The sequence below is a fragment of the Taudactylus pleione genome, unplaced genomic scaffold (genome assembly GCF_031769625.1).
Source record: "Taudactylus pleione unplaced genomic scaffold, aTauple2 ptg000097l, whole genome shotgun sequence".
Classification (NCBI taxonomy): Eukaryota; Metazoa; Chordata; class Amphibia; order Anura; family Myobatrachidae; genus Taudactylus; species Taudactylus pleione.
The window spans coordinates 782308-807984 of NW_028284499.1; the positions used below are offsets into that span (position 1 = coordinate 782308).

The 25677-nt window shown below is 43.1% G+C and overlaps 1 protein-coding gene across 2 annotated transcripts in view; it reads left to right on the forward strand.

Moving 5' to 3' along the window:
* The window catches only part of LOC148526428 (phospholipase A2 homolog otoconin-22), a 37980-nt gene extending 12944 nt beyond the window's left edge, over positions 1-25036 (forward strand). For both annotated transcript variants that reach the window (XM_088470323.1, XM_088470324.1), the window contains exons 2-5: positions 17304-17453; positions 18908-19052; positions 21837-21946; positions 23743-25036. In XM_088470323.1, the coding sequence (XP_088326449.1) occupies positions 17414-17453; positions 18908-19052; positions 21837-21946; positions 23743-23891 (444 nt within the window). In that variant the 5' untranslated portion in view covers positions 17304-17413 and the 3' untranslated portion in view covers positions 23892-25036. The remainder of the gene's footprint in view (positions 1-17303; positions 17454-18907; positions 19053-21836; positions 21947-23742) is intronic.
* The last annotated feature ends 641 nt before the right edge of the window (positions 25037-25677 follow it).

Consider the following 25677-nt stretch of genomic DNA (forward strand, 5'->3'; position numbering starts at 1 on the left):
ACTCGTCAGCGCGTGATTACACTCATTACTCGGTCCCACATAGTACTTACTCGCGCATCGACATGCTGTTTGTTTCCTATTCGCTGATTACCCCCCTCTACTGGACAGATCAAGCTGGAGTTTTTATCCTCCTTGATCTTTTGCAATCCTACCCTCGCCCCCGTAGATGGCATCTTGACGATGCTCTTCTACTTAATCCATCCACTCACACTACCATCAAACAGGCCATAACTGATTACTTCACATTTAACTCCACTCCCGATATAGCTCCAGGTATTGTTTGCGAAGCCCATAAGGCAACCATTCGTGGCCAACTTATTAGTTCTGCCTCGACAGCCTGCAAACGTGCCGCAGCCGAGATATCCTCTCTTGAGCAACAACTTTCTACACTTCTTGCTGCCCACAAGCTCAGCCCCACCTCTGACTTATTACATCAGATTGATACTATCCGGGGCCAGCTCAATACCCTGCTTTCTCGGAAAGCTGCTTCCATCTTACAAAAACTTCTACGACAAAGCTGACAAGGCTGATTCAATGCTGGCTAGAAAATTGAGAAAGAAACGTGCCCCGAATTTAATTGATAAAATTCGCTACCAGAGATCTGGCTCCGATATTTATGATCCCCTGGCTATAGTTAATGAATTTAGACAGTTCTACTTCTCATTATACAATCTCCCGACCCTTTCTCAAGACACCCCTCCCCGATATGCTGACCTGGAGATGTACCTAGTTGACACCCCTCTCCCTAAATTGTCCCAGCCCCATCTTTCCTCTTTAAATGTTGACATTACGCAGGACGAAGTACGTGCAGCCATTAAATCTATCAAAGGTTCCTCTGCCCCTGGCCCCGATGGTTTCTCGCCCCAATACTCTAAAAAATTTGTCGAAGACTTAATTCCTCATTTAACAGATTTCTTTAATAAAGTACTATATGGTGCATCATTTGACTCTGCTACGACTCAAGCAAATATTGTGGTGATACCAAAACCCGGAAAAGACCCCTCACTTTGCTCTAGTTATCGCCCTATCTCTCTACTTAATGTAGATATAAAACTGTATGCTAAAATTTTGGCCACTAGATTAAATCCTCTTCTGCCATCCCAAATACACCCTGATCAGGTGGGTTTCGTCCCTGGACGCCAGGCCCCAGACAATATTAGGAGAACTATCGACCTAATACACGCCATTCATGAAGGTAGAACTTCCTCATTACTGATGTCACTAGATGCCGAGAAGGCCTTTGACCATATCTCTTGGCCATTCATGTTTGGTGTCCTTGGGTCGATGGGCTTCTCTGGCAAATTTCTTCAGGGTCTCTAGGCCTTATATCGCTCTCCCTCAGCCTCCGTTTCTGCTAATGGCACTACCTCTACCCCATTCAGTATATCCAACGACACCCGCAAGGGCTGCCCCCTTTCACCACTTATTTTTGCCCTTATAATAGAACCCCTGGCTGCTAGAATCCATGCTAACTCAGATACAGTCAGGTCCATAAATATTGGGACATTGACAGAATTTTCATATTTTGGCCTCTATTCACCACCACAATGACTTTGAAATGAAACAAACAAGATGTGCTTTAACTGCAGACTTTCAGATTTAATTTGAGGGTAATTACATCCAAATCAGGTGAACGGTGTAGAAATTACATCGGTTTCTATATGTGCCTCCCACTTTTTAAGGGGTCAAAAGTAATGGGACAAACTAAACAATCCTAAATCTAACTTTCACATTTTAATACTTTGTTGCAAATCCTTTGCAGGCAATTACAGCCTAAAGTCTGGAACGCATAGACATCACCAGACGCTGGGTTTCATCCCTGGTGATGCTCTGCCAGGCCTCTACTGCAAATGTCTTCAGTTCCTGCTTGTTCTTGGGACATTTTCCCTTCAGTTTTGTCTTCATCAAGTGAAATGCATGCTCAATCGGATTCAGGTCTGGGGATTGACTTGGCCATTGCATAACATTCCACTTTTTAGCCTTAAAAAACTCCTTGGTTGCTTATGCAGTATGCTTCGGGTCATTTTTCATCTGCACTGTGAAGCGCCGTCCAATGAGTTCTGAAGTATTTGACTGAATATGAGCATATAATATTGCCCGAAACACTTCAGAATTTATTCTGCTGCTTTTGTCAGCAGTCACATCATCAATAAATACAAGGGAACCAGTTCCATTGGCAGCCATACATGCCCACGCCATGACACTACCACCACCATGCTGCACTGATGAGGTGGTATGTTTTGGATCATGAGCAGTTACTTTCCTTCTCTTCTCTTCCCATCACTCTGGTACAAGTTGATCTTTGTCTCATCTGTCCATAGGATGTTGTTCCAGAAATGTAATGGCTTTTTTAGATGTTGTTTGGCAAACTCTAATCTGGTCTTCCTGTTTTTGTGGCTCACCAATGGTTTGCATCTTGTGGTGAACCCTCTATATTCACTCTTGTGAAGTCTTCTCTTGATTGTTGACTTTGACACATATACATCTACCTCCTGGAGAGTGTTCTTGATTTGGCCAACTGTTGTGAAGGGGTTTTTCTTCACCAGGGAAATAATTATTTTGTCATCCACCACAGTTGTTTTCCGCGGTCTTCCGGGTCTTTTGGTGTTGCTGAGCTCTCCGGTGCATTCTTTCTTTTTAAGAATGTTCCAAACAGTTGATTTGGCCACACTTAATGTTTTTGCTATCTCTCTGATGGGTTTGTTTTGATTTTTCAGCCTAATGATGGCTTGCTTCACTGATAGTGACAGCTCTTTGGATCTCATATTGAGAGTTGATAGCAACTGATTCCAAATGCAAATGTCACACCTAGAATCAACTCCAGACCTTTTACCTGCTTAATTGATAATGAAATAACAAGGGAATAGCTCACACCTGTCCATGAAATAGCTTTTGAGTTGATAGTCCCATTACTTTTGGTCCCTTAAAAAGTGGGAGGCACATATTGAAACTGTTGTAATTCCTACACCGTTCACCTGATTTGGATGTAATTACCCTCAAATTAAATCTGAAAGTCTGCAGTTAAAGCACATCTTGTTTGTTTCATTTCATAACCATTGTGGTCGTGAATAGAGGCCACAATCTGAAAATTCTGTCAATGTCCCAATATTTATGGACCTGACTGTATATCCGGAGTGTCGGTCGGGTCCACGGAGCACAAATTAGCATTATATGCGGACGACATCCTGTTGTCCATTTCACACCCACTCACTTCGCTTCCCCCTACTTTTACTGAACTTGAAATTTACAGTTACTTTTCTGGTTATAAAATTAACCTCGATAAAACGGAAGTCCTCGACTTTTATACTTCACAAAATGATAAAACCTTTTTGGAACAACTCTTTCCATTTAAATGGCATATCCAAAAGATTAAATATTTGGGTATTCTAATAACTAAACCTTACCATCAACTCTTCCAGGCCAATTTTCCCCACACTCTCGCTTCGTGGTCCCGTCATTTAATCTCCTGGATAGGTCGTATTAACACGATTAAAATTAATATCTTGCCTAGACTTCTTTATCTTTTTCAGTCCCTCCCCATACATGTCTCCCCTCATGTTTTCAAATTTCTCCAATCGCAGACAACTAAATTTATCTGGTCAGGGAAATGGCCACGGGTACGTCTCCGAACTCTCCAGAGATCGTCTCGGACCGGAGGTCTGGGTATCCCTAATTTTAAATGCTACTATCTCTCTGCTCAACTCGCTCAATGTATGTTATGGAATAGCCCTGATAGAATATGGGTTCAGATCGAGGCGGAGGCTTTGGGACTACTTTTTCCTGCTTCCCTCCTTTGGCTCCCTAGAGCCCGTTGCCCTAAAAGAGTACGTGACCATCTTATTATTTCTCACTCATTGTCATTATGGGACATAGCTATTTGTAAATTTGGTCCGTCGTCGTTTCCCTCCCCAATCATCCCACTATTTAACTCCTCAGAATTCCCTCCTGGTATGACTCCTTCAGCGTTTCTTCCTTGGCTGACGGCTGGTATTAGATATGTTAATGATTTGACCCGTGACACGTCCTTTCCCTCATTTGCTGAACTTCAATCTAAATTTCATATTCCCTCCAAACATTTTTTCCAATACCTACAATTCCGGAACTTCCACAACAAGGTTAAACACCGGCTATCCCACCGTCCTCTGACTCCTACGGAAATGTTATGTTTACGTCATTCATCCATTGCTGGCCTGATATCGGCTCTATATTCAGAGCTCTCCACATCTTTAGTTTCCACTCGTGACCCACACGAATTAACTTGGGAGCGAGATCTGGGTGAACCCCTGAACCCTGAGGAATGGGAGGAGATTAGGGCGAGAGCTGCCTCCAGTTCCATTTGCGTTAGAATAAAAGAGAACGCTTATAAAGTCCTTTACAGATGGTACTTTGTCCCCACCCATCTGAAAAAGATGTTTCCTGATACATCCGATAGTTGTTGGCGAGGTTGCTTGTCAGAAGGTACTTTTTTCCACATTTGGTAGAGTTGTCCAAAACTCACTGTTTTTTGGCTAGATATTAAGAACTTGATTACCCCGATTACTCACCTTCCGATCCCTTTGGATCCCAAATTTTTTCTTTTAGCCCTCCCTCTTCCGATTGCTACACACCACCAAAACAAATTAATCAGGAATATTCTCTCAGTTGCTTCCTGTCAACTTGCGGCTGACTGGAAACAGTTACTGCTGCCCTCCCTTCAATCAGTTATAAATAGGATCTGGCAGGTTCAGCGAATGGAATATATGACCAGTATCCTTAATCACTCTAGCAAATCTTTTGACAAGGTTTGGGCCCCCTGGTTGTTTTTTTTCAATGCTAGTTCCCCATTCACCTAATTTTCTCTATTTGTTCCCCTCTACCTTCCCTCTTTGACAGTACTGGCCACGCTGTCTCTCTTAACCTTCTCTCTTAACCCCCTACTGGTCCCTAATCTTTTTCTTCTTTTTATCTCCTTTATCATTTTTTTTTTCCTTTTAATATTTAAAATTGTTTCCCACAGTTTTACCTACATCACTGAAATACATTCTCGTGTTTTTGACTATTGTCATTCTTGGTGAATATTATTTGTTTTGTTATACACATTCTGTTGTATTCTGTGTGGTGCTTTAATAAAATTTCCTTTCAGATACCAACGGCCTACAATGGCAATCGATAGCTTAAATGCCTAACAATGGTTTCCTAATTCACTCTGTCTGAGTATATCAATGTCTGTATTGTGGTTCAATTTTCATAGGCATACTGTTCTGTGTGCAGAGCAAATGCTCACTGTATCTTTGTTTATTCTTTAATCACTTGTCACAGACAAATCCACAAAACCCGTCTTGTCAACCCTGAATGTTTAATGTAAGGATTTATTTTAGTTATAGCTAAAATGGCATTTTGCGACTAGTTGTAAAATGGCATCTAGTTTGCCATTTGCAAGATGGCGTCATGCAGATTCCGATTGTAAACAGATTCTGTCTTAGCCAATTATCCAGCTTCGACAGTCCACCCTTTGATAGCCAATCAAACGCTATCACAACCTATTTTGAATCTGTTTAGCCATGCATGAGAATATACTGTTTAATGTTATTATGGTATGACACAGTTTGGTCATTTGAACCATTAGAAAATGCATCTCAAGGAGGGTAAAACAACCCTTATACACCATCCGAGGATCCTCAAGGGATCATTGGCAGGATGTGGGAACTCATCTTGCCTATAAAGGAAGTTTGGAAAGGGGGATTTGGACTGCATTACCTAAGATGACTTAAAATAACATAAACGATATATATTTATGCACAACCACACAAATTCAGATTACATTGTCATACAGTGCATTCTAACTCAGGATTGTAATACAGTTCTTCCTTAATACTGGTATCCATATCTCTTAACAATTTACTGTACTAAAATTGGTCAGACACTCCCCTGATTTGGAGTAACACTCCTCCTCTTGATTCCACTCCATTAACACCAGCATCAGCTCCCATCTCCTCCCATCTGCCCTCCGCCACAGAAACCAGAAATCCCCAGGCAACCCAAGATGATGGAAACTCTGGAAGAAAAGTACAACAAAATTGAACACAGCAGAACAATCCCTTGCTGCAACACTGATCTACAATTTTTTTTTCAGCTCAGATATCTCACTGCCACCTTTTTAATCCTCCCGGAACAGGCTTGCAATCGACAGGTCCATGTCGTCTGCCTCGACTCCGCCCTGTATCTCCACCAGTTGGTTGACCTTTCTACAGTGAGTGGAATGGACCCAGGTATCTCTCTCGGCCACCGTCAAGGATGTGGTACTCGTCAGCAACACCTGATACGGACCTTTCCACTGATCTATCAGACAACATGACCATAAAAAAATAATTTTGGATCAAATTCTCCAGTTTTGACATCAAGACAGTTTGTTTATGACAACTCCCGTCTGTGTAAAATGTCACATCTACATTCTCTAAAGGTGTGTATGTCAGGTCTTGCGGTAAAGGTCTGGTTCAGATATTCCATACAATCATGTGCATCAATATGCCTGCAGAACTCACCTCCCGCCAGTGACTCGCCTCTCTCCACCTTTGTGCATCACTTTGCACATATGGTAACTGAGGAGACATGTCTGGTTTGGGCAGAGTTCAGCAAGGCAAATACAGCATGGGGAGTATAGGGAATCATATCATGACTTAATACCACATTCTCACTTTCACTGACCAATAGGGCAGTTGCTGTTACACTTCTTAAACACATTGGGAGTGATCCTGCCACAGTGTCCAATTGTGCACTGTAGTATGCTAATACAAATCAAAAGGTTTTTCATAGTCAGGTATTACTAATGCAGGCAATGTCCCAAGTATTTAACTCTGGGCCGGCCATGGCTGTAGTTTGTCCTTAGCAACCTTGCGTCCTGTTTGCAAGAGATGAAGCAACAAAAGTTTAGTATCATTTAAGCATGACATAAATGAATCAGAACATAGCAATAAATCGTCCACATATTGTATTAGAATAGATCCATTAGCAGGTTGAAAAGATTGTAAACAGTCGTGTAAGGCCTGGGAGAAGATACTGGGGCTGTCTATGAAAACCCTGGGGCAATCGTGTCCATGTGTGGTCGGAGCAGTAGGAAAAGATTGTGGATGAGGATAGTATAGGATTTGTGGCTGGGTATGATAAGTGGGATAGGGTTGTGTTTGTGGCTGAATGGGGTTTGTGAGGGCGTGTAGCTGTACAGGTGCTTGTGTGTTTGGCGGCTGTGATGGTACATTTGGGGGTAGGGGGGGTAAGGTGCGCTCTTCCTGCTAGTACTGGTGATGACTTGTGTGTGTTTGTGAGTGGTGTTAATTAGAATGTTTCTTCTGGTGGTGGTGATGTTTTGGGAGTGAGGAGGGTGTGATTGGGTATGGAGTGTAGTTTGGAGTAATGTGAAAAGGGGAATGGAATAGGATCAAAATGAGGCCAGCGAGACACAGTAATTTTAGGTAAAATCTTTTATTGAGTAGTCACAATGCTGCTCTGTTAAGATCCCGGGCAGGTGGGTGGGGTTCAGTGATGAGTGGTGATGAGACTGGGGAGGTAGGTGGACCCTTTTAGGGGGCTCCTTCCCGTGCGGTTCAGTGACCTTGCATGTCACCCCTGCTGGACCTATGGTCGACAGTCTAGGAAGTCTCGGGGGGTGGGGGGATTTGCAGAGTGGGTTGGAACACCTGTGCGGCGTCCCGCGTGTTGGTGTGAGTCTTGGCAGTACTTACCTACCAGTAGGTTTTTTGTTGTGGTGATGTAGGTCGACGTTGCGGCCGTTGCAGATTGGTTGGAAGCTGCAGGTTTGTTGGTGAGCTGGATCAGCGTGTTGCTGGTGTGCTGCAAGTGCACGGCTGTTCTGATTGGTCTGCGGAGGACAGCGACCGTAGTATGCAGCTGAAATTGGCTCTTGGTCGTGCCGCTGGTGGTGCGGAGCCAGAGGTGTGGATGGGTGAGCTGCTGGGAGGCTGGGTTGCAGCGTGTGTGCTGGGACCACCCCTGGGGGGTGGTCTGCCCGGGATACTGATTCAAAAAAAGCCACTGAGGAGGGGGGATGTGGAAAGTGTGACCGGGATGGAGATGGTCACTGGCGATGTTGGCTCCTTTCACACCATAACCGGCAGTGTGCTCTCAGCAACAAAATGGTAAAAGGTGATGGCTAAATGCATCTCCTGCTATGGCGCCTCCACCCTTTTTTTGAGAGACAACTGACCGAGTGTTACCGTGTATCAGGTAGCGTGATTCACACTATGAGCCCCCAACTGTTATAGCCTGATTAAACCTTTGCACAATCCTGCCTATAAACCTGTAGACAATCCTGCCTATAAACCTCTAAACATAGATGGCACTAAGTAGCGCTATGACCAGTTGCACACTCCAATAAATGCTCTCAAACTTTGGCACTTGTTGTCCAACGCACAAAAGTTATTATTCAAAAAAAGTACAGATAGTAACATGCTGTGATCTAATATAATAAGCGCAAATAAATCATACAGTCACAAGGTACAGTCGATACATACGCAAGCGCTCTGGAACCAGATCCCGGCATCAAGATGAAACCTCCGTCAACAGCAAAGCAGGAAGACTGAGCTTCCAGTTTCAGAGCGACTACATATATACCCTTACCGTGATAAGCAATACAATAAAACACGTTTGGCATGTTCCCATTGGTTCTTCTTCTTGCTTCTTCTGTTATGGTACAATTCATAGGTCAGTGTAAAGATCACAATTCAGCCTCTAACAGCCCATTGTGTCCACTTTCCTGCTGCATAGTAATCTAATCTGGTTACATTACAAAATACATTTTAATGCCTAACTCTAATATAGTTCATAATTCACAGACACATGTTACGATATCTCCGCCGATGGAACCGGAGATCTGCAAAGACACAGTAGTTTAGAATGGTACCAAACATGGTCCACTTATCATGTACTAAAACATAGTTATCATAAAACATACATTTCCCAGCATGGCAAATAAGAGTAAAATCTTGGTAAATAACCTTTATTAATGCGGAACCTTTTTTTATGTAATTGTGTAATATGTGAGCATTAGGAATATGAGGAAAGGATGCTAGTTAGCGCTGTGCGGGTATGCGTTCGTGTGTATGAAATAGCAACTGTATATATATATATATCTCTCTCTATGAATTTCTTGTTTTTGACATTATTTGTCTGGATTTACAAAAATGACAGGCAATGGGGTTTACACAGATGATCAAACGATGTCTAATGAAATCACAATGGCAAGGCTAATTCGTTTAAGCCTCAGACATAAATACAATGGTTTATTTAGCTTAAACCACCTCAGATACTAACGGCCTACAATGGCTATCCATAGCTTAAATGCCTAACAATGGTTTCCTAATCCACTCTGTCTGAGTATATCAATGTCTGTATTGTGGTTCAATTTTCATAGGCATACTGTTCTGTGTGCAGAGCAAATGCTCACTGTATCTTTGTTTATTCTTTAATCACTTGTCACAGACAAATCCACAAAATCCATCTTGTCAACCCTGAATGTTTAATGTAAGGATTTTATTTTAGTTATACTAAAAATGGCGTTTTGCGACTAGTTGTAAAATGGCGTCTAGTTTGCCATTCGCAAGATGGCGTTGTGCAGATTCCGATTGTAAACAGATTCTGTCTTAGCCAATTATCAATTATATGACAGTGTATCTGTATGAAATGCAGCATTTATGCCTTATTCAGTCACCACTACTAGCCAGAAGATATAATTTGACTCTGTAAATGAAGGTGTAATATGGATCATATGTCCCATTGTTCACATTCTTATCCAAGCTACAGGAATTACTCTGTCCAACTGCCGTCTTATTCAACATTTTCTTAATACTTCAAAATGTTAAATCACCTGAAGCATCTAGCTCACCCAGCACCGACTGCTGTCATCAGTAACATTTGGCAGTTTTATCGTTTTGTATATATCTCAAGTATTGAGTCCAGACCTAAATTCTTGATAAGACGATAAACATAAATTCTTCCACCATTTTTATCCCTACTAATGTTTCTTTTTGCCCTTTTTCTCCTTAACTTCTTATGTGTCAGTCCACTGAACTGTGCCTTCTGGGATCTGCCATCATCGGTAGCTAGGAAGATTGGGCTTTTAGGAATGGACAGTGCTAACTAGGATACCAGTGAAGATAGTATTAAAATTCCCAGTGGCACCAGATTCCAGAGCAGGGAGAATGATGGACCAAGAGAGTCAGTGGCACAGTCACCTTGACCAGAAAGGTAAGGAGAATGAAAAATAGTACCTAATTTGGCCTCCCCTGTACTGGTTAGGTCATGGTATTTCCTGAGCACACATGTAGGGTCTGATTCAGTGTTGTACACAAACCCGATGGTTTATGTACAGCACTGATTGTGAGAGTACTGTACAAGATCTGTACTGTGCATGTGCAGGTCTCCCTCTGTGAGATCATTCACAGTGCTGCCAAGCCGCAGCCTGATTGATAGGCTGCAGCAGTTTGGGGGCGGGGAGTGGGTGGGGCCAGGTGCTGTGTCTTCTGATGCAGACTTCCTTGCCTCTGCTACTAAGCTGTTAGTGGCAATCTGAGTAACCTCAGGGTTACTCAGATTGCTGTTGATCTTGCAGAAGATCCAATGCTGTGCCTTAGAACGCATCAATGGGATCTGCGATGATGCCAGGAGTCGCCTCTTGCTGCATTAGCATATTAGTTGTACGGTACTACAAAGCCGCTTCCCTGCAGCTGTGCAATACCGTACAACTCTGAATCAGGCCTGCAGAGCAGGAGGCATGTAAGTAATTGGAAGCATTAAGGGCACGGGTTGTTTGTAAAAAATTTACTCATGCTCCTCCTGAGGTAGATGTGAATGAACCAATTGTATAGGCTCCTCACGCGATTGTGGTGGCAGCTGAAACCTAGGTGCCAACCTCATCAAGGGAACATCGTCCTCAGTCTTTCTCTTGAGACTTTTCTCTGAAACGGGTTTCTACCTTATTACATAAAGATAACAAGAACAAGTCATGCAATGAAGGAGGTAGATCACGAGATGTCTACTTATCTTTGATCTGATCAGAACGTTCTTTACAGAATGCGGTGACAAGAACCTTGTTATTCCATTGTGATTCAGCGGCTAAGGTACGGAATTATACCACGTTTGACTGACATTCTGACGGACAATGTCAGATAATACTAGTGGCTGCAATTACTGGCTCATCAAAACTCTGGTGAAATGTCTCCAGGAAGTTAGCCCAATTTTTTAAGCCCTGGATAACTCTGTTCCCAGAGGGGAGTGACCCAAGCAAGAGCTTGTACCAAAATTAGTGAAATTATAAACACCGCCTTGTCTTTATTGGTAGGAACGTTTCTGGGGAGAAGTTCAAATTGTATTGAAAAGTGATTAAGAAACCCCTGGCAAGTCTTGGGATCTCCATCATATTTGGCCATAGAGGGAATACGCAGATTAGATGCAGTAAGTAGCTTGATTCTGCCAGTGTTGCCATACATATTCAAAGTCCCTGCAGAAACTGCAGTATCTTGGTCTGGGTAGCTTCTTACTTTTACAATCTTCCAATGAGGTGTTGTAGTGGATCTTGTTTTGACCATATTCAAATTCCTGCAGAATCCATTTATGGACAGAATTTACTATGAGAGATTCACAGGGATGTAACAGATCCATTAGAGTCAGTGCTGGTCACCTTAGAGGCACAGTGTCTAATGAGGTGCATGTATTCACCAGAAACCCCTGCTAGTATCACGCAAACCACAGCCCCATGAGCATGCACCTGATGTGACCAGAATGAAAGGGATTGACAATGAAGAGACACAAAAGCTAGAAGGTTGGTACTGGGCACTGGAGTACCTAAGGATGGTATAACAGTTAGTCCCGAGGAATGACATGAGATTATAGGATGGTTATCTGCTTGTACTCAGGAACAAGGTAATGGAGTGTCAGAGGACATATGACTGATAGCACTGGAGGCATGAGGCACTGAGTGCCTGAGGTAAGTATAACTGATAATACTGAAGGCACAAGACACCAGGATAGGGGAGACAGGATTCTAGGCAAAGTCACAAATGCTCCAGGGAGCTAATGGGTCCAACTGGACAGCAACCTAGATGAAGTTCAGGCACCTGAGTTGTGCACTATGCAGATAAATATATATACATATATATATATATATATATATATATATAAAGCACTAATCCACGGCACTCGCCATTCCTAGCTTTGGGGTGCAACATGGTATGTGACCACATTGTTTAAATAGAAATCACAGGGGCTCTGCACTCACCATAATAACTAATAATAATAAACATAATAAACAGTGGGGTTTTGGTTCATGAATTGATCAATGCATTTAAGCTTGCAGCCCATCGTCACGGGACCCCACTTTACTGCAAGTCCCTACTCTATTGCTCAGAATTATAACATGGACATAGCCATCACATTAGTGTTAAACTCAGGGTATGCTCTCAAGGTTTAAAGCTCACAGCAACTTTGCTTTTAAATGTGAGACAGTTACCAAGCACACCTGTTGCTAAACACCTAGGAAAACAGCTGACACAAGTTAAATAACTAGTTAAAAGGGGTGCATGAGAAAATGTGATCACAAAAATGATTAATTATAAAAATTAATAATAATAAACAAAAAGCACTAATCCACGGCACTCACCATTCCTAGATTTGGGGTGCAACATGGTATGTGACCACATTGTTTAAATAGAAATCACAGGGGCTCTGCACTCACCATAATAACTAATAATAATAAACATAATATGGCTATGTCCATGTTATAATTCTGAGCAATAGAGTAGGGACTTGCAGTAAAGTGGGGTCCCGTGACGATGGGCTGCAAGCTTAAATGCATTGATCAATTTATGAACCAAAACCCCACTGTTTATTATGTTTATCATTATTAGTTATTATGGTGAGTGCAGAGCCCCTGTGATTGATATATATATATATATATATATATACCCTAAGCAGTGGTTCTCACCTCCAGTCCTCGAGTAACACCCAACAGGTCATCTTTTCTTTTTTTCTCTAATTATGCACGGATGAGTTTATCTATTTTGCTGGGTCGGTAATTAAATATACCACATTTCTATAGATATAAAATCAGAAAACAGGGCATGTTGAGGGTATTTGAGGAATGAAGTTGAAATCCACTGCCCTACAGTAAAGGAAGTGGGCCTTTGGAAATGCTTGAAAATAGGCATGGCGCATGTTTGAAATGAAGATGATGGCCCCACCGAGATCAGCGCAGACACTTCCAATCCATATATGAATTCTTGATGAAAACGGTATATGCCTATTTCAAGGGTTCTTAAGACACTTATGGCCAGAAGTATTCAATGATCGAATCATTTGTAATCTTTTTGTAACATGTGACTTTTCTGTGCATTTTACAAGGTCTCTTGTTTTTGTTTTTTTTGTTTTTTAATAATAATATTTATATAGCACTTTTCTCCCAATAGGACTCAAAGTGCTTTACATTTGAATTTAAACCACAAAATACAAAATAAGTTTAACAGAAGAGAGAAACAATAATGAAGGGACATACTGTAGGTGAAGTCCATGAGTAAGCAGGTGAGTCTTGAGTCTATTTTTGAAGGACTTCAGAGTAGAGGCCTATCGAACTGTGGGCCTGATGTAGAGATAGACAGTATTGCACAGCCGTAGGGAAGCGGCTGTGCTGTACCGTCCAGCTACAATGTACCGTCCAGTCTGTATGAAATAGACTCCTGCTGCATATATCCTCAATCTGAGTGCAGCAGCCATAGACCTCTGTTTTATAAGGATTCAGTCACAGCCAACTGGCACTCATCCACACTTGGCGCTCGGCTAGACAGCCAGTTAGTCTTGTTTTTGGGTTCTCAGTTCCTGGAGCAAAGGACAGTTACAGTTGTGTATCATCTGCATAGCAGTGGTAGACCAGGCCATTATGTCTGATTATTTCAACCAGTGATAGCACGTATACTGCAAAAATCAGGGGCGAGAGGATAGAACCCTGTGGAACACCGCATTGCAGTGGCACTGGTGATGTAGTTGGTCATGCAGTCAGGATCTAAATTAGATTTTTAAGCAGAGGTCTAACAATTGCTTCCTTTAATGGTGCAGGAAAGAAGCCTGTCTACAAAGAGCATTGAACTATTTTTGCAAATACAGGGCCAATACTGTTCATACACAGTTTTAGAAGCTTGGTCAAGGTGATGGGACACAACATTCAAATAATTTCATTAATGTCTTTTACATCCATTGGGTCAAAGCTGGTCCATGGAGACAGGTGGCGTACATTGGCAGGTTTGGAAACTTGGCACTCCTTTCATGGCCCTGTGGGGATTCCAGGCCGGATGGAGGATACTTTGTCTGCAAAGAACTTTGCAAACTTGTTGCATCTTGACTGGGAGAGAGTTTCATCAGGCTGCAGGCATGCTGGTTTGCAAAGCATGGAAAAGCTGAGCTGGCCTATTGTTTGTTGCTGTGATCTCATTTGACAGGAACTTGTTTTCTTACGGATGAATGTGGATTGATATTCTTCTATATTCTTAATTAGCCTTAGCTTATTCTTTACCAGGTTTGTCTTCCTCCATTGTCTTTCAAATCTGTGACCCATTTTCTGCGTTTACTAATGCTGTTCTCAAACCAAGGGGCTTGATGGTGTGGTATGCGGGGTGGTACACACACGGGGAGATAATATCCATTGCAACCGTCACAGCCCTATTATAATAATGGACTAGGGAACAAGAATCTTCACAGGCACCCAAAACAGCAGAGAGATCCAGATATGCTGCAATCGCCTAGGGAGTCATACTCCTCTTTGGACGATACCTAGTCAACTCTACGGGCAAAGTTCTATTTAGATGGGTTGCCACTGAGAACCAAATGGTTTGAGGAATATAAATGTTTTGAGCTGGCATAGGTGTAGTTTAGCGGGCAGGGAACCTTTGGGAGGTGCATTTTCTCTTTGGCTCCAGATTCGGCTGTTTCGCGCCTCTGTTGTGAATTTCCCACATTGCCCTATATCTCCAGTTCCACAGGTCTTTTAAAAACCGGAATGATGGTGCCCAACTATGCGATCCTATTGATCTCACCCTTCACTTCAGGCAGTGATGTAATAGGTGGTACGTCATGTATAAAAGAGCTATCATGCACTGCCAACAGCTGCTCTGCACTCTGACCCGACCACAGCCAGTCACAAACTGCTTACATGCACAGATCTGCTCTTGCTGACAACGACCACCTGAGGATCACAACTAGATTACTACAATTGTACATCTCCTCTAAATATGCTACTGGCAGCGCTTCCACCAGTGTAGCAGCCCCTGAGCTTCATAGCTCCAGGAGATCCAACTCCTGATCCCACCATTTTTAAATTTACCATATACTGTATACAAATCTAGGGCCCTCATTCAGAGCCGTACGCTCTGAGCAGAGCGCACGCTCTGAGCAGAGCGCACGCTCTGAGCAGAGCGCACGCTCTGAATGAGGGCCGGGCTCCATTTTCATGGAGCGTCCTCCTGGACGCTCGTATAGCTGTGGGTCACCACCCACAGGCTATACGAGCGTGCTTTTTGATGGCCGCGATGGTCGAGACCATCACGACCATCGAAATTGCGAGCCGGAGCCTGCGGTTGAGGTTTTCAACCGCAAGCTCCGGAGTGATTTTGGCTCTATCAGAGCCAAAATCACTCCCACTGACATCACTAGTGATGTCAGTGGGCCGGCTTCTGACGGGAGGCGTTCCCGTGGGAACGCCCCCGTCAGGGAGGCACGCCCCCGGCACGCCCACCAAAGGGGGCGTGCTGTCAATCAACATTGACAGCACGCCCCCTTTGATCGGACACAACGAGCGAAGGACTTTCCTTCGCTCGTCGCGTCTGGCGCATGCGCACGACGGAGCTCCCTCCGTCGTGCGCATGCTCAGTGCATAACATCGACCCACTTGCGAGCGGACAGCCGCTCGCGAGTGGGTCTGAATCAGGCCCTAGGTTCAGAGTATCAGTTTCATGCCCATCCCAATCACAGACAGTCGACCTTATATCACTTCCTACAGCCTGAGGCTGTCTAAAACAGTGGCCTTTCTTTATAAACTACCACAATATTTAATTTTACTACACCACATAAGTACATAATAAATATAGAATTTTATCTAAATATACTGTATAATTTGATTGCGGTTATCATTTACAGGGTTTTATCGGATTCAGCAAAATATAATAAAAAAAAAAAAATAGACCAAACCTTAGATACAGTGGATATTATAGTCATATCTTCTTAAGGTGAGATTCAAAAGTTGGTCAGATCAGTTGTACGATTTCCCTTGAAAATTCTTCCCTTCAGATACAGGACGATTTGTATTTAAAATGCAACTATTACACATAAGATCATATGATTTGATCAATCACATCACATAATGTGTGTCAATTCCTACACGATCAGTTGAGATCTCTCTGCAAAACCATCTGATCTGCGATCCAACTAGACGGCGGCGGGGACGCACTTCGGGGTCGCAGAAGACTCAAAATACAACTATTTTCAAATGATTGGTCTGTCCAGCCTGTAGAAACGGTATACAATCGGGAAACCGTCTGCCTTAATACCGGCAGCCGGCGTCCCGACTTTCATATCCGGGCGAGGGTGAAATGCCGGGCGTCTAGATGTAGACGCCTTACATTTCCCTGACGCCGGCGCCCGTCATCCCGATCGAAGGGATGCCGTGCGCCGCGAGCGGACAGTCGCGGGGGGGGGAGGGTTAGCTTTAGTGCACCCTCCGCGGGGGGGACTTAGGGTTAGGCACCCCACCGGGAGTGTTAGGATTAGGCTAGGGGGAGGGAGGGTTAGGGTTAGGCACCCCCCGGGGGACTTAGGAAGGGGGGCTAGGGTTAGGCACTTAGAGGGAGGATTAGGGTTAGGCACTTGGGGGGAGGTTAGGGTTAGGCACCCCTAAGGAGGATTAGGTTAGGTTAGTTTATACACCTTAGGGACGATCGGGATTTCCAGCGCTGTCGGTCTTTGCTCATCTGTCGGTCAGGCGCTGCCCGGCCATGCGGCCGGCAGCATTTCATACCGATTCCGTAGAAACTGCCCAAATCGTGTGATCAATTGTCAATTGTCCCATGTATGGCCAGCATTAGTTTTGAGTCTCGTAAGTCAAATAAAGTTCTCAAGAAAATGAAAAAAAAAAAAAGACATTTCCTTAGATGTGGCCTCTGTTATTACAGACACAATACGTTGTTTCATTGTTTAATAACCCTGATGTATGAAAAGAGCAATATGGAGAAATACAGGATTTTTTGTTCTTTCCCTACTAATTTTCATTGCAGCCACAGTGTGTAATTATAGTGATTGAAAAATGGGATGTGCGGAGTGAAGGTATTTAAAGGACGGAGAGACTGAAAGGCACAGTTCCTGCGATCCATACAGAGGACACAAGATGGCAAAGTCTATTGTAATAGGACTGGCAGTGACAGGCAGTGAGTATGCACACAATGATTCCCTATGATGACAGTCACAATACTTACAGAATATTACTAGTATATTTTTCCGGTTGTAATTGTCTGTATAAATGTGTCAGCCGCCAATTTATCAAACAGCCCTGAAAATTCCTATTTTCTATTGTCGCTCAGTCATCACAGCGATACTAAACATTTTTTCGGGGCTAGTTAAATAAGAAAAGCGTCCGAGGCAGCTGAGCCATGCTCAGTCCTCCAATGATACTGGCTGGCAGTGAGCAGTGACTTATCCATCGCTGGCCTGTTAGGATCCCTACTGCACAAGCGTGACCAGGGGGTAGATTTATCAAAGCTTGGAGAGAGATAAAGTGGAGAGATATAAAGTACCAACCAATCAGTTTCTGTCATTTAACAGGCTGTATTTGAAAAATGACTGTTGGGAGCTGATTGGTTGGTACTTTGGGCCTGATTCAGAGCCGGACGCTATTTGTGCTCGCTCGTTCAGAAAAAGGGGCCGGCTATTTAAATTGAGCGCTCGCTCTTTGCGGTCTGTTGACGCCTCTATGTCTGAGCGAGCGAACGAAACATGCGCTCGCTATTTTGTAAAGACGCCCCCTGGCCGCTCGCATCCTACGTCATCTCCGCTATTTATTTGATTAATTGAGTACATCGAAAGGCGTCTGAACTGCTCGCAGTGCTTGTGGTTGGATTTTCCTACCGCAATCATGCGAACAGTTCAGGCTAAGAAACAACCAAGTGACGTGGTCGATGACGCTGCTTCGTTAATTATGCACACCCTTAAAACGCCCGTTTTGACCGTTTGGCACGCCTGCGTTCAGATCTCCACTCCCCGTTTTCAAGCACCTTCTCCTGTTACCACCCACAAACGCCTCATCCTGTCACTCAAATTAGCAGGCACTCGCAATTTTGCGAACACACGTTTTCCGACCGCACTGACTGGTTGGGGCATGCGCATTATGACCCATACGCATGCGCAGATGTGCGAACATCGCTCGGAACGAACGAGCGGCAGCTTACGAGCGGCTCTGAATCAGGCCCTTTATCTCTCTCCAAGCTTTGATAAATCTCCCCCAAGGTCACATAGTGTACTACTCTAGGAAGCCTGGTCTGGGACTTCCAGGTGCAGACTCAATAAAAAAAAAAATATAAAAAAAAACTTTAAACAAGAAATAAATGCCCTTCGTTCTCGCATCTTCTGTAGCTGTCCTGAGATGGAGGGAAGCCAGCAATACAAGCACCGCTACTGCCTTGTATAAATATGCCATAAGGCTTCCCCATGCTTAAAGTGAGTGCAGCGATTATAAGCAAAACTCCAACAAAAATGCTGGAAATTTGTCCTGTCTCCATGTTATAAAAGGGTCCCTTTGGTCTTACTACAGTATAACTTCCACACAACAGTTTGTAGATTATGCATTGGATGGCGTATTTGTGTGACATGTGATTTCCTCTTGCAGTCATAGCTCTGGTTACCAGCGCTCCCGCACAGTTTGATGAAATGATTAAGGTGACAACCATCATTTATGGCCTGGCTAACTTCTCTGATTACGGCTGTCACTGTGGTGCCAACAACCTAGGAAGGCCCGTGGATGCCATTGACTGGTAACTAAAATACTGTACAATGAGTTATATATGATTTTGATTCCTACTGAATATATGACTTGGGGTAGGAGCATACTTGCCGACAATCAGCTCCAGCCTTCCGGGAGGGAGCTGATTGTCGGCTAACAGTGGGGGGGCGGTCATTGGGGGTGGAGCCGGGGGCGGGCCAGCCAGTTGGTGGTGCATTGGGGGTGGAGCCGGGGGCGGAGCCGCACGATCGCGTCATCGTGTCTCCGCCCCTCTTCACAGTGCCGTTATTTTCGGCAGTGTGAAGCAGGGGGCGGGGCCGCGATTCAGCGCAAATCGCGTCACCGGCTCCCCCGCTGCGGGGGTTTCTAATCTTTTCAGGGGGGAGGACGGGAGGGTCGGAGGCTTCCGGGAGGCTTGCCTGCCTTTCCGGGGGGCCGGGAGCGGCACCCGAAAATCGGGAGGCTCCCGGCCAAATCGGGAGGGTAGGCAAGCCTGGGTAGGAGGCAGCAGGGGCGTATTAAGAAAGGAGGGGGCACGTGTGCATACCCCGTCCGGGGCCCCCTCCTCTCTCCCCGGCGGCCGTCAGCAGACTGACTACTGACCGCAGCAGCAGTAGACTCTGGACACTAAGTCTGTGCCCAGAGTCTACTGCGCAGGCAATTTCCTCACTGCGCATGAGCAAAACAACGGGAAAATGGTTGTGGTGGACATTTTCTGGTGTTTTGTGCGGGGCTGAGACACCTGACGGGGTCCTCGTAGAGATAAGCATTAAAACTATGGGTGCAGGGTGTGCGGTGTGGACCCCCCTGGACTCAGGGGCCTGTGTGCAATGCACACCCTGCACCCATTATAGATACGCCCCTGGGAGGCAGGTGTGATATGTTGTTGGATAAATTAACCCATGGATGCACTCAGCTAGTCACAGACAGCTTCATGCAGACGGGCTCCTCAGAGGCCTCTGCCTTCTGCGCTGTTTTAGGATAGATCGCTATTGGAAATCTTGTTAGAAAACTTATTTAGACTTGTCAAGGCTCAATATAACACTTCTGTTGTAATACTATTATGTGCTTTTTTTTCTGTGTGTTTTAGTCACAAATTTAAATAAATGCAAATAAAGCTCTGGCAGGGGACAGAATGTCAATAGGAAGCAATAAACCATCAACCTGACCCATAGGCATTTACTGTAAGCTGTAACATTCTCAGCATATGGTTACAGTTAGGTGTGTCCATAACACAGATGCAAAAGTAACACCTGCAGCTATAAACATTAACACAACATCAACAAATGATTTTCCTATATGCTGATTGTATATAAATGGTACGATGGATCTAAAAACAAATTCTTCCTCCATGTGGAACCAATATGAAATATAGTAGAGATAAAAGATTGTCCACCCTCGCAGACTGTCACAGGGGCAAATCGGAAGCTTCCTCTCATCTGGCATCATCCTGTGGGCGACAGAGACGTGGATATCCCTTCAGGACAGATGTACTAAGGTCTGCAAAGGGATAAATTGGAGAGTAATAAACTAAAAACCAATCAGTTTCTAGCTGTCATTTTTCAAACACAGCCTGTAAGATGACTGTAAGATGACTGTAAGGAGCTGAGTGGCTGGTAGTTTAGCACTTTCCAAATGATCACTTTCCAGAGCTTAGTACATCTCCCCCCATCATGTGTTGGCCCTAAACATGCCTCTTCCCACCTCCCCCAGCTCTATGGCCACTGCCGGCCATGTAACAATGTCATAGGAAAAAAAAATTGAGATTATGGGCCCACAAAGGATTTGGGGAAATTGTCTTTTTTGCCATGCCCAAGTACCAGCCCTGAAGTATGAGAACAGACTTGAAAGTTGTGCCAGTTTATGACAGATGATTGGAGACTGTGTTACATTGTTATATAGTGATGTCCTCCCTCACTATGAAAAAATGTACTACGTAATGTGCTGGCTCTAATGCTACTTCTCAGCAATCCCCTAATTGTACTTAGACAGTCAGGTTTTAGTGCTGTAACCAATGAGCACGTGTCTCCAGATTAGTATAAGAGCCTATATGTAGTGGTAGTGCAAGAAGGGGCTGTTCCAGGGGTTAGCATACTGCAGACAGCGAATTGCTATAGGGGAATGGCGCTGTATACAATATGTTATGGGATTGACATGTACATAGTGGACACTGGGCTTTATATAGTGGGTATAAGGCCATTATTTTTATATAAGATTGCACATTGTGGACATGAAGGAATGATATTAGGGGGAATTTATAAAAGTACAGCAGATCAGATAGGAGGGTCCACTAAAAAATTCATCATGTGAGAAAACTTATACATTAGCTTTATTACAATTATAAAGCGATTCTCCAACAAATAGTAATTCTGCAATACAACCTGTCTGATGTAGATGTCAGAGCACATGGTAACACGGTATAAAGGGTCTGATGAACATGTGTCTAGATTGTAAGCTTGTGAGCAGGGCCCTCTTACCTCATTGTCTCTCTGACAGGGCCGGTGCAAGGATTCTCAGCACCTTGGCAAAACTCCAGCCTACTACCCTCCGCCACCACCACTACCAACTTCCCAGGGAGGCGGAGTCTTATACGTTCCACAGCCACCGTCTGCATTAAGTAAAACTGTGACTCAGTGGCTCCCCAGATCCCAGTGCCCTAGGCAGCTACCTAATGATTGAGGCGGTCCTTTCTCTCTGATAATACCCAGCCTTGTTCTAATGCTGTTCTATTACTGTTTTAGTCCCAAATGTAAAGTGCAACAGAATATACTGGCATCATATAAGTAAATGTTAATAGATAAATTGTGTTATTCAGGTGCTGCCATGAGCAGGATTGCTGTCACAACGAGGCTGAACTTAGGGGCTGTAACCCACTGGCTCAAGTTTACCGTTTCTATGCAGAGGAGGAGCAGAAGGTGAAATGCAGTAAGTTGCTTTTGCTGGTTAGAAATTACCCTCTTTGCAATTATGGTTCATTTTTAAGTGTTACTGTAGATTTATGTCTGCAAGTTAGTTTTTATTTTACAGTTATAATAAATAGTTTGTTTTCTACCTCAGCTTAAGCAAAAAGCAATTTGGCAACTGCCCACCAACCTCGCAATATCACCCCTCTCCTCAGGGTCACACTTTGCTATGTTGCCAGGGTCAACTCTAGCCCTTTACCTCTGCAATTTCTGTCCAGGAACCCTGGCTAGTCAGTACATTTGGTAGATTTAATTCATAACTTGTCATAAGGTATTTTGTGTCTGATGCATATTAGTACTTAAATGTGCTGTAATCTATAGCAACCAGACTATAGCTGCCATATTTCCCAGCACATCAACATTAACATTTTATTGGTTACTGTTATGGGGGGATGACCCCCTCTGGAAAGTGCAATGGTTCTTCTATGCTGGTGGTCTCTTCTGTTGCTGTGGTGGGAGTGAGGGGGGTCAAGCATCTCTGGCATGTGCCCCTCCCTTACTGAACATGATGGAGATGGGTCAGACCACCACTGATTATTAGATTGTTACAGCAAATTTGTGCACATAGCACCATGTTTTTAAATAAGCATACCTTAATGTATATAGCAGCGATAGGCACACTTCAGGGGCTGCATTGGGCATCACTCTAACCTTAATCTCAGCGATAAGTTAAATCAATACCTTGAATCAAAGAAAGAGGCACCTGTTAATGAAAATGAAGGTGTTCCCTGTGGCCAATCATTTCATTTGGCTGTGTCCCTCCTCCCACAAATCACAGCATTACGTAGAGGATTGGGCAATGATGATGTGATTCACTGAGAATCGCGCCATCCCGCCTAGTTCACAAGGAAGTGGACAGGATGCCGGAGGGCTCCCTACAGTTCCATGGTGTCTCCCCGACGTTCCCAGGGAGTGGCCAAGTACAGCAGTAACAAACAAATATGATAACATTCAGGAGGTAGCTGGTGGGCCCCAAATTAAAGCTTGGGGGGCCACCTGTTGCCCACCCCTGGTATAAAGAATGAGAGTTCAGTAAAAATAGCTCAGTGAAAGGAATTGGAACAATTACGCTTGCTCAAAACCATGCAGAGTAAGCACTTATGAAAAATGACTTAAGTTGCACAACCCTTAATTTAAAATCCAAGGGCTGGACTTGTTGATAACATCCCCCCTATCCCTTAGAGCAGTGATTGCCAACCTCGGTCCTCAAGGCACAATAACAGTCCTGGTTTTAGTGATATCCATTAAACACAGATGGTTAAATCAAAATAACTGAGGTACTAATTAAGTCACCTGTGCTCAAGTATGGCAATCCTTAAAACATGGACTGTGCCTTGAGGACCATGGTTTGGAAACCCTGCCTTAGAGGGATATCCAATTAGTTCGCATAGCACCATCTTAATTCTTGATTTTCATTAGTATTTTTTTAATTTTTACATATTTTGTCTTGTAGTTTAATTTTTTTTTTTTTTTAATATGAATTTGTTTTTTTATTTTTTATTCCTGATTATGGTCATAATTGATACTTTCCATACTCTTGTTACTATTTGTGTAACTGTATTCCGTATGACATATCTCTATGTTTTGTATTTACCAACACCTGGTCACATTGTGTAATGTGATTTTGGTTGTGCTTCAGACACAATAAAATATGCTTTAAAAAAAGGGGCTATAGTAACATGGGATGAAACATCTCCACTATTCTTTAGACAGCTGATTATGGTGGTATACTGTAACAATACATATTTGTGCCTGCAGTGAAAGCGCGTGATCGCTGTGAGAAGATGATCTGTGAGTGCGATGAAAAGGCTGCAAATTGTTTCCGGAAAGAGTTGGAAGATTATAATGTGTATTTCCGCAATTTCTCTTCCCTTGGTGTCTGCAGAGGTCCCCGACCTTTCTGCTAGTTAAAACACCAGACTTCATTGACTCGTAGAAGTTAAAACGCACATATTGCTAAGTAGAGGTAGTCATTAGTAGTCCACACAGGCCAGGTATACAGGGGGAATTATTTATTCATGTTTATCAACACAAGAGCAGAAATAGATGATATAGGTGATTGTGGTGAACTGGTATCACTGGTGATTAATTTGTCCATGATCCCATGCAGAGGTCCTGGTCAGGAGGATAGAGAGGATCTTACGATACCCTAGGATGGCAGCCATTTTAGTGAGCCCTCACATAGTAACACATGACTAAAATCACATAGTTATAACACACTAGTAAAATAAATAACTTTTCTGAAACAGAATGGTTTTGTAAGAGTAAAAAAAAAATTGACAGAAAACATATAAGAGATCTGCATAAACAAAGAGTATATATTAGTGTTTCTCTGCTCCAGTCCTCAGGGCACTGTGCATGTTTTCTATATCTCCTTACTGGAGCCAGGTGTATTCATTACTGACTGATACATTTTAAACTGGCAGTTCTAATTAATTCTCTTGTGATTATGTAAGGAGACCTGGAAAACATGTACTGTTAGGATTCTCTGAGGTCTGGAGTTGAGAAACACTGAAAAACAGTATACATTTTTGTCTGTCACTAATTTAAAAAGGGGAGACCAGGTTTAACTCATTATTACAGACTACAAGTTTTGACCTAATAGATGAAATGTGAGGTAACACTGGCTGTATTATTGTATTGGTGTATTACATGTTTAATTAAATCCTGACTGGAATTATTGTGTGAGTAAAGTCTGTTGAATGATGTCATTTGGGGCATAACAATCTGCCAATAAGATTTTAGTCTCCAAATAAAACTTAGTGGTGACAGTCAATATGTCGATGGGAGACTGCAGACATCATAATGCGACTTGGTTGTAATGTTAAGTAACTCTTTCTAACCATGTCAGCATTATAACTTTATATAGTACATGATGCTTTATGGTCATGTTTAATATTATAATGCTGTCACAATGTTACAAATGTTACAATGCTTTAACATTACAACCATGTCGGCATTCTCCCGTCTGTATTCTCTGGTCAACATATTTACAGTTAACATACTGAATTTTGGCAAAACGTATGTAATCAATAAAAATATGGTAAGTCTTTGTTTTGCCTAGTTTTGTCCATAAATATTGTAGAAATACATAGTTAGCATTGCTGTCTTAGCACACTAGGGTTTGGGATTCACTTCTGACCAGGGCCCTTTCGGTGTGGAGTTTGTCTGTTCTCCCTGTATTTGGGTGGGTCTCCTATAGGTGCTAGGAACTCACTAATGGGTTTGTTTTTCTATACTTTGTGAAGTAGAGAAATTAGACAGCCAGCTCTAACATGCAGAGACTGACATGAATGATTCTGCATTCTCTGGAAGCGCCGCATATGATGGCACTATACAAATACACACTAATAAAATGTTTTATAACATTATGTGAAGGATGAGATAATAATTAGAGTGTACAGTATATGTTAGTTACATGAACATGTAAGAAAGAAACTAACCACAAAGTTTAAATCATCCAATATTCTCATTTTTCATGTACATGAATGTCTTCTAAAAAAAAAAAAAAAAAAAAAATTTTTTCTCCTGTTAACATTATACCACCTGCTCCCCCCAGTGGCCACAGATAGGAGAGTTCACTACAGTAATGCATACTTTTTCTCATCCAAACATTACTCTAGAAATAAAGTACAGGACACAGAGGGGACATTTAATTTGTCTGCAAAACAATAATTACATTTACTTGACATA